The 8,504-nt window shown below is 36.7% G+C and overlaps 2 protein-coding genes across 6 annotated transcripts in view; one reads left to right on the top strand and one right to left on the bottom strand.

Moving 5' to 3' along the window:
* Window positions 1–386: 386 nt before the first annotated feature.
* Window positions 387–6,073, top strand: LOC111452035. Of its 4 annotated transcripts, none has more exons than XR_002712073.1 (2): window positions 387–1,967; window positions 5,989–6,073. XR_002712073.1 is itself a non-coding variant. In XM_023092553.1 (1 exon), exon 1 carries the CDS (start codon window positions 788–790, stop codon window positions 1,880–1,882), a length of 1,095 nt encoding a protein of 364 aa, XP_022948321.1. In that variant the 5' UTR covers window positions 387–787; the 3' UTR covers window positions 1,883–2,301. The 4 variants fall into 4 exon arrangements, 1 of the variants encoding a protein (XP_022948321.1); XR_002712075.1 differs by having other exon boundaries at window positions 6,019–6,037; XR_002712074.1 differs by having other exon boundaries at window positions 6,009–6,027.
* The window catches only part of LOC111452037 (glutamine synthetase cytosolic isozyme-like), a 4,943-nt gene continuing 416 nt past the window's right edge, over window positions 3,978–8,504 (bottom strand). The window contains exons 1-12 of one of the 2 annotated variants that reach the window (XM_023092557.1): window positions 7,479–7,602; window positions 6,581–6,620; window positions 6,386–6,489; window positions 6,238–6,286; window positions 6,047–6,153; window positions 5,776–5,863; window positions 5,062–5,190; window positions 4,902–4,976; window positions 4,772–4,825; window positions 4,643–4,680; window positions 4,396–4,555; window positions 3,978–4,305 (exon numbers count right to left, since the gene is read on the bottom strand). In XM_023092557.1, coding sequence (XP_022948325.1) covers window positions 4,153–4,305; window positions 4,396–4,555; window positions 4,643–4,680; window positions 4,772–4,825; window positions 4,902–4,976; window positions 5,062–5,190; window positions 5,776–5,863; window positions 6,047–6,153; window positions 6,238–6,286; window positions 6,386–6,489; window positions 6,581–6,620; window positions 7,479–7,552 — 1,071 coding nt within the window. In that variant the 5' untranslated portion in view covers window positions 7,553–7,602 and the 3' untranslated portion in view covers window positions 3,978–4,152. Of the gene's footprint in view, window positions 4,306–4,395; window positions 4,556–4,642; window positions 4,681–4,771; window positions 4,826–4,901; window positions 4,977–5,061; window positions 5,191–5,775; window positions 5,864–6,046; window positions 6,154–6,237; window positions 6,287–6,385; window positions 6,490–6,580; window positions 6,621–7,478; window positions 7,603–8,504 lie in introns of those variants that run through there. The other variant, XM_023092558.1, reaches the window with a different exon arrangement.

Below are 8,504 nucleotides of genomic sequence, written 5' to 3' on the forward strand. Positions count from 1 at the left end.
TTAAAAGCAAGATTGAGAGAGATTGAAAGACATACCAACGAAAGACAACAGAACGGCTTAAATAATAATATATAACCTTTTCAGATAGGGGCAAGTTCAATATGTACACTCAAAAGTCTCGATAAATAAAAGGATTCGTACCAATATTCAACATCCGTTACTAATTAATTTAATTGAGACCAGGTGGTTCAATTCTAACTCTTTTAAGCCTTTAATCTTGAATTAATTTATGAAGTTAAAAAATATTAAATATATTATTATTTTTTTTTTAAAATAAAACTCTAAATTTAGGTAAGGTTGAAAAGAAAACAGGTCAAAACAAAAAACAGAAACTTGAAAATGAAATAAATACCTAATTTAATGCTCAAAATAACTCTCTTTTTAACTTCCCCTCCTTTTAAAGCCTTCATATATAGAAACCACCCTCCCGCCACCGCCATTTCCAAGCTACCACAGGCTGCCGGCGAGACCACAGGTCACCGACGGACGTTTTCAACGAACCCCACTTTGGATCATAGCCGACGGTACGTAATTTTTTGTTCTTCCAAATTGACAGCTTCCTTATTTTTCAAGCTAAAAACCTTCCCACCAACCGATTTCAATTCCTCTTGTTATTTTATGGATCTCCATCGCAAAGAAATCGAAGATTCTTAATGAACTCAACAAACCCAGAAAAGCCCACATCCCAAAACTCCGTTTTCTCATCCAAATCCTCCTCTGAAATCGGATCATTTGGTTCTGTCGAGTGCATTTTTGTAGTGGGGAAGGTGGAAATTGGGGTTTTATTATGTTAGGCGGTGTTCAATTGGGTCTTTTTGCTGCGTGTATTGTGTTGTTTGTGCCGATGGGAATGGCGGGTTGGCATTTGAGCCGCAATAAGATGCTGTTCTTCAGCGGTGCTCTTTTCATCTCTCTCGCTATCGGTGTTCATCTCACGCCTTATATTCCTTCCGTTTCTGATTTCGTTACTACTGTTTCTTCTGTCGTCGTTTTCGATAGTCGAGCTTCGTGTGTTTCTCAGTTACATGAAGTAGTTTGGGAAGTCAAGCAGAGCGATGAATTTAACCCTTTGAGTAATAACTCTGTTAATTATGAGAAGTCGTGGAAATGGGGGAGATCCGCCCCTGTTATTGTTTGTGATTTTCAGAAATTTGTTCCTATGGATGCCGCCGATTTGCTTAATGGATCATGGGTTGTTGTGGCCGGTGACTCACAGGCGAGATTGATTGCTCTGTCACTGCTGGATTTGATTTTGGATTCTCAACGAATGGAAGCCATTAGAGGCGATCTGTTCAAGCGGCATAGCAATTATCAGATTGTGATTGATGAATCTGGGATGAAATTGGATTTCATTTGGGCTCCTTATGCTTCTAATTTTACTGATTTAATGGGGGAATTCAAGCTAAATCTTAGCTACCCTGATGTTATGATCATGGGGTCAGGGCTATGGCATATGCTTCATTTTACTAATGCATCAGATTTTCGATTGTCTTTGGATTCACTTAGACGTTCTGTTGTTTCGCTGATTCCATCGACTCCGAATTCGGGTTCTGAAGCGCCTTTGACGGGCTCTATCTCAACTAGAACCCCGCATTTGTTCTGGATTGGAATGCCAACACTGATTAACTCCATGTTGAACACTGAGGAGAAGAGGAAGAAGATGACTGATCTAATGAAGGTAGCTTATGATGAATCGCTCCGCAAGAGTAAGCTTCTGCGTTCATCTGGTGGCCCTCTCTTGTTGCTGGACATCGAAACTTTGAGTTGGAATTGCGGGGTTCGATGTACAGTGGATGGAATGCATTATGACGATGTTGTATATGAAGCTGCCATTCATATTATGCTTAATGCTTTGCTTATTGAATCTCATCAGAAACTATGAAGAAGGAGGTCGATGTTCCATTGATGCTCGTAGAAGAGTTCGTTTTTGAGGATTCTCTAACACTACAACATTCCTAAGATGCGAGGTGACTTCTACCCTTTTTCTATTTCTCGGTTTTCTTAGTCGATTTGATGAGATTAGGAGTTCCATTATTCTTTGTTTTTCGTCACCGGTTAATGTAATAACACATAGGAACTCATTACATAAATCACAAGCCACGACATTTATATTGTATAGCTTTGGAGTTGGATCATCATTCATAAATCCTTTAGGAATCTTTGATTGATCACATGAAAAGATAGCGTGCCAAAGCATCGATGCTTTCGATTCGCTCCATCCTTTTGTTATTTGGTTTCTATTTCTTACATAATTGTATATATCTGGACAACTTCAATCAGATAAGTAACGTTTTTTCTATAGATTTATGCTATTGGATATGAAGGTTGTAATCTATCACTGTAAGCTTTCTTCTGAAGTCCAGCTGAATGGATTTCAGCATTCATTTGCTCTGTACATTTGTATAGTTGTTATTCATAAGATCACACCAGAGCCTCATCCCGACATTTTACAAACTATCTCTATTCCTCTGAGATCCCACATTGGTTGGAGAGGGAAACGGTGCATTCCTATTAAGGGTGTGGAAACCTCTCCTTAGTAGATGCGTTTTAAAAATCGTGAGGCTGATGGCGATACATAATAGGCCAAAGCGGAAAATATCTGCTAGCGGTGGTGTGCCAGTGAGGACACTAGGCTCCCAAGGGATGTTATTGTGTACTTGCTAATACTAAGGCCATAGGATGAAATTGAGCTGACATCAATCTTATAGAGAAGAGCCACACCCTTACGTGAATAGGATCTGTTCTATAGGTTTTACAACTGTGTCCTCGTGTTCTCGAAGAAGAACACCCGTGGATTATCGTCTTAGACATGATTGATTCCCCTAGCATTGAAAATACAATAGGATATCTAAAGTCAAGAACTTGAATACTATGTTCTAAAAATAGTAACTAAAAGAAGTGTTGCAGAAGAGCTAAAGAAACTTGGATTTCATGGTGGATGACAAGATCATGCATGTCGTTTGAATTTAAACAAATTTTATTGTATTTTTTTGTATGTTTTAGAGAATTATCTTTAAGATTATAAGTTATAATTAGCTGGTAGCCATTTTGATTCTGGTATTGATGGCCATTTTTATGCTTTAGCATGAAGATTTTGGATATTATAATGAAAGTTAAGTCATGAGCTAGATTTGCATGCTAAAGTCATTCAAGTAGTCTTGATCAAGCTATCTTGTGGAGTGATTCGAATTACGAGTTTTTCTTACTCTTGATCTTGATCATGATCATCAAGGTAATCCGTTCCAAAACATTTTCTTGGGTTGATTCCCTATCGTTTTTGGGGTTCTTGGATAATTTAGATCTAAACATCTTGTTCTTCAACAAGATTATTAGATCGAATCTAAAGAGTTTCATAACAAGAAACCCATAATATTCAAGAAGCTCTAAGTGAACCTGCAGCAAACAATAGAAAGGTTGAGAGACTCTGCCCAACAATTATTTATCTTCATGTCCTTTAAGTATTGTGATATGGACAATATTTATTTATCAATCTTCTTCACTTAGGCGTTACTGTTCCGCATCACTGCCTTCGAGCGATGGAAAAACGTGTCACCTTAGATAAGACTCGAAATGTAAATGTACTTGTAATTAGCTATGAAGGTTGTTTTAGTATTTGTTTAGCGATTGATTGCATTATGATTGATTTCCACTGCGATTGGAGCTTATTTTCATTTGCACGCCTCCGTTACCTTTCGGGAGGCCTACGCCCCATAAAAACTATCTACCTAAGACAGTCCCTTAGCCTGTAGGTTCTGACACAAAGTTAGAATTCTAGCATTTTCATAGTGGTATCTCACTGATGGCTCAGGCTCCCCCGGAAGGGGGCCTTCTTCGCCCTCCACCTAAACTGCACACGGAAGGCCCAAAGCCGGAAAAGTAAACGTGGCCCCAGTGATTAAAGATACAAGATTATCCTTTTATGGATAAAAGATATCAATTCTATGGTAGGAAACATGTAAATTGAGACAAACTAAAGATTACAAGAACATGCTTTGAAGGATCTTGTTTTTTATTCCTTGACGTAGAACTGGGAGTAACAGGGAACTGTAAACTTGCTTTTTGCAAGCCTCAAAGGGACAAAAGGATAGGAATTAACTGTGAAAAAGGATGAAACATGGAAAACTATGAATTTGGAAGAACTAATCTTCTTCCTCATGGCTTCCACAAGATGGTGGTTTCAGCAATCATGGCGGTTGCAACATATGGATCCATGTTCGATGGTAATCTTCGGTCTTCAAAATATCCCTTTCCTTTCTTTTCAGTGTCTCGTCCTACACGAACAGATGCACAACGATTTGCAACACCCTATCATAATTTATGATCCCAAACATGTAAATATATCAACCTTCGAATGTCGAACAAAAAAAATCATGTGGAAAAAGGAATAGGTTATACCCAAGAGAAGGTGTTGATATCGTTTGTTTCATGTTGTCCGTTAAGACGACGCTTGTTGCCTTCTCTATATGCAGCAATGTGTTCTTTGTGCCTAAGCTTCAACTTCTCAATTGCTTTCCTGATCACCTTAATACCGCCATCGTCCCTCATTGACTTCGTACTAAGAAATGATTATCAAACACGTTGGTTCGACGCTAGATCGTAGTTTATGGCTCAATCAGTACAAAGATAGATAGTGTTGCATTACCTGTAGTTTATGTCAGCACAAGCAACACTCCAATCTCCCTATTGTTGTTTAGAAAGAAAAACGATCAAGGATGATAAACTAGAAAGAAAGGAGGCCTAAAAAATCTCTCCAAAAACTCTCAGATTGTACCTGGATTGGTTTAGGATCAAAACAAAGGACTACCCCAGCAATCTCTGTTATCCTCTGTTAGTACAAAATCGAGACCGTAAGAACCGACGAAAATATAGGCATTTGAGCAATCTTTTACAACTTAAGTTACCTCCAAGATGTAACGAGCAACCCACATTTCATCCCCAGCAGATATACCAACGGAGGGACCAACTTGAAATTCCCACTATATTGGAACAAAAAAAAGCATAACATAAGAACATAATCATGATCAAACCATGGCAGAATCAGGAAAAAGGAAGAAGCTATACCTGTCCTGGCATCACTTCTCCGTTGATGCCACTAATGTTAATACCAGCATATAAACAAGCTTTGTAATGAGCTTCACTGATGTCACGGCCGAAGGCTTTGTCGGCACCGACGCCGCAATAGTATGGTCCCTATTGACAAATGAAATTGTATAGTACTTGGAAGCTTTTACTAAAGAGAAATAGAGCTTGTCTCACTGATTCTATTCAAGTAGCTCTATTCTTCAACAAGTTAAAGATGAGAAATGTGAGATCCCACATTGGTTGGAGAAGGGTACGAAACATTTTTTTATAAAGGTATGGAAATCTCTCCCTACAAATGCGTTTTAAAAATCTTGAGTGGAAGCCTGGAGAGGAAAGCTTAAAAAGAACAATATCTGCCAGTGGTGGGATTGAATTGTTATAAATGGTATTAAAGCTAGACACCGGGTGATGTGCTAATGAGATGCTGGGTCCTGAAGGGGGGTGGATTGGGGTCCCACATCGATTGGAGAGGGAAACGAGTGCTAGTGAGGACGTTGGGCCTTGAAGGGAGGTAAATTATGAGATCCCACATCGGTTGAAGTGGGAACGGATCATCCTTTATAAGGGTGTGGAAACCTCTCCTTAGCAGACACGTTTTAAAACCTAGAGAGAAAGTCTGGAAGGAAAAGCTCAAAGAGGACAATATCTGCTAGCGGTGGGATTGAGTTGTTACAAGAAAGTAATATCAATTACCTGTGGCCCGGGGAAACCACCAATCGGCCACCCGATCGGCCATTTTACGTCCTTCTGCAACAAGTTGTACTCTTGCTCAATACCATACCTGTGTTTCCAAAACAAATGAGCGAACTAAGACTATAAGTATCTGCCATTGTATAATATCAACATGTATTTGATGTTCCTGTGAACATTTCTTTTGCTGAAAGTTCACTTTCTTGGCATTTGTAGATATTAACATTTTACATCAGTTCATAACAGAGATATCAGGTGAGAATCTGATAATCACCATGGTACTTCAGCAGCAACATCAGGATGGCTAAAGATCTTGGCAGCAGCATCTCTCTTGTTCGTCGGGATCGGCTCTCCTGCTGCTGTGTAAGCATCACATAAAACCTAACCAGCCATTTCATATCAGTATACAACAACATATGAACACTAGACAGGAACTTGTAGTCCAAATGGAAACTTAGAACATACAAGAATATTGTTGCCTCTCCTAAAAGGGTCCCTGAAAATTGCTTGTGGGCTGTGATTCATCATTTAACAAGAACAAGAACAAAAAAATGTCAAGATCCAATCATTTGTGGAGAAATCTATGGAGAAAGAGATGACATAATGAGCTCACTAGAGGATCACTTCACTGTCTTCGCCGGAGGCTTGGCCGGTGCTGGATCCATCATAACTCCATTTGGGAACATCTGAAGGATCACTTACAGGGCCACAAAGGGTCTTCATATGCAACACATAATCAAAGAACATCAGTAGTTAAAAGATTTCATGTTTTGAAAATAGCTTCTCTTCAGAAAAGAAGAGAAATTACCCTTGCTTTGCTTCTGAGATCCATGCCTGATCCACCAATCCTGCTCAAATGGAACATAAAAAATGAAACCAAATACTATGATTAGCCCAAAATCAAAAGAGGAAAGCCCAACCCTTCATGTAACGGCCCAAGCCCACTGCTAGCAGATATTGTCTTCTTTGAACTTTTCGTTACGAGTTGACCCTTGAGGTTTTTAAAATGCATCTGCCTAGGGAGAGGTTTCCACACCCTTGTAAAGGGTGTTTTGTTTTCCTCCCCAATCGATGTGGGATCTCACACTTCAACTTCAATGATTTGCAGAATTGAAAAAAACACAGCTAGAACACTGAGTAGATGTTGAACTTTACACGATCAACAAGAACAGTTTCAATAATTAAAGTTGGCTCATCGAGAACATAAAACAAACTCAACGCGACGGAACAAAGAAGAGAAAAACCCTATAATCGAGATTTTAGTGAGCAGGTATAAAGGTTGGGACAATAAGGAGAGAGTGTAAGAGAAATTTCTCTCAATAAGCTAAAACGTGACAGGAACTTGAAATATTCTCGTTATAGTCCCGACCCCTAATATGAATATATCTTTATGTACGTCAAAATTAAGATATATATATATATATATATATATATATATATATATATATATATATATATATATATATATATATATATATATATATTTCTTTGCTTAGTAAATAAATACATTTATTTTAAATATTAAAATTTTGAATTTTTGAAGTTACTTTGTGAGGGGAGGTGGCCGTTAAATAAATATATTGGGACAAGAACAAAAAAAAGATTTTTTCATGTCTGTCCCGTTCACGATCATCTCTATAAACAAGAGGGTTTAAAACTTAGGAACAGAGGAGAATGAAAAGAGAAAAAAGTTGAGGGGAGCTTACCATATATACTCTGCAATGACCTTGTCAGTGGAGTCGGAAAGGTCGAGGTTGACGAGATCTGAGAGCACCGACATTGTCTTCTTCGAGATTCCGCGGGAATGAGTTGATTGATTCCTGCTCTGAAATTTTGGTGGTAAATGAAGAGTAGAGCTTGGGTTTTTATAGATATATAATGCCACACTTAAATAAAAAGCTTAAAGAATCTTTTTTTTTTTTCTTTTTTAGTTAAAAAAGATATTTGGAAATTTTTATAAAGAAAATGGGCAGTTTCTACCTTGTTCGTGGATCATTTTATTTTTAAGTATTTGACAACAACAAAAAAAAATAATAATTAATAAATAAATAAAATAAGAAAAAAAAAATAAGAAAATTTGATTTCAGTTTCAATGTAATATGTTAATTAATATTGAGCTAAAATATTATTAAAATGTTATGAACGGTTCATTTATGTGTTCTGTATTCAATGAGTTGAGAATCCGACCAACCCAAACTCAAATCATAAAATTTGGGTTGTGTTATATTTTTTTTGATTTGGATTGAATTGAATTTTTTAAAAATAAAAAATTTCATTCGCGGGTCGACATTTTACCCGTCCAACTCATAGGGTTACAACCCAATTTTAGTCTACAGTAATTTTTAAGTTATTAATTTTAATAAAAAAAAATATCGGCCACTAGGTTGAGTTATTAATAATTTTATTGCATAACTATTATTTTATATTGCTAACAATAAATAAACTTAAACACGTGTACACAACCAAATATAATAAAGCATTTCCTCCACTCAAATTAATTAATAATTTCTTTTAATAAAATAAAATTGGAATTTTAAAATAATAGCACAAGAATTTTTTTTAAATGTTATATTAATATTTTAATCGGTTAAAAATGTAAAAAGAATAGGATAATATATTTTAAAAGAATATCTTAAGATAATAAATTTTATTCTTATTTTGATTCTCAATTTTTAACAAATTCGATGAACTTCTAACTTTTTATTTAAATTCGAAACAAATCGAATAATATT

The sequence above is a fragment of the Cucurbita moschata genome, unplaced genomic scaffold (genome assembly GCF_002738365.1).
Source record: "Cucurbita moschata cultivar Rifu unplaced genomic scaffold, Cmos_1.0 Cmo_Scf00014, whole genome shotgun sequence".
Taxonomy (NCBI): domain Eukaryota; kingdom Viridiplantae; phylum Streptophyta; class Magnoliopsida; order Cucurbitales; family Cucurbitaceae; genus Cucurbita; species Cucurbita moschata.

Bases quoted from the DNA above. Each gene is read 5' to 3' on its own strand.
- LOC111452035 (XM_023092553.1), top strand. From the start codon at position 788: ATGTTAGGCGGTGTTCAATTGGGTCTTTTTGCTGCGTGTATTGTGTTG.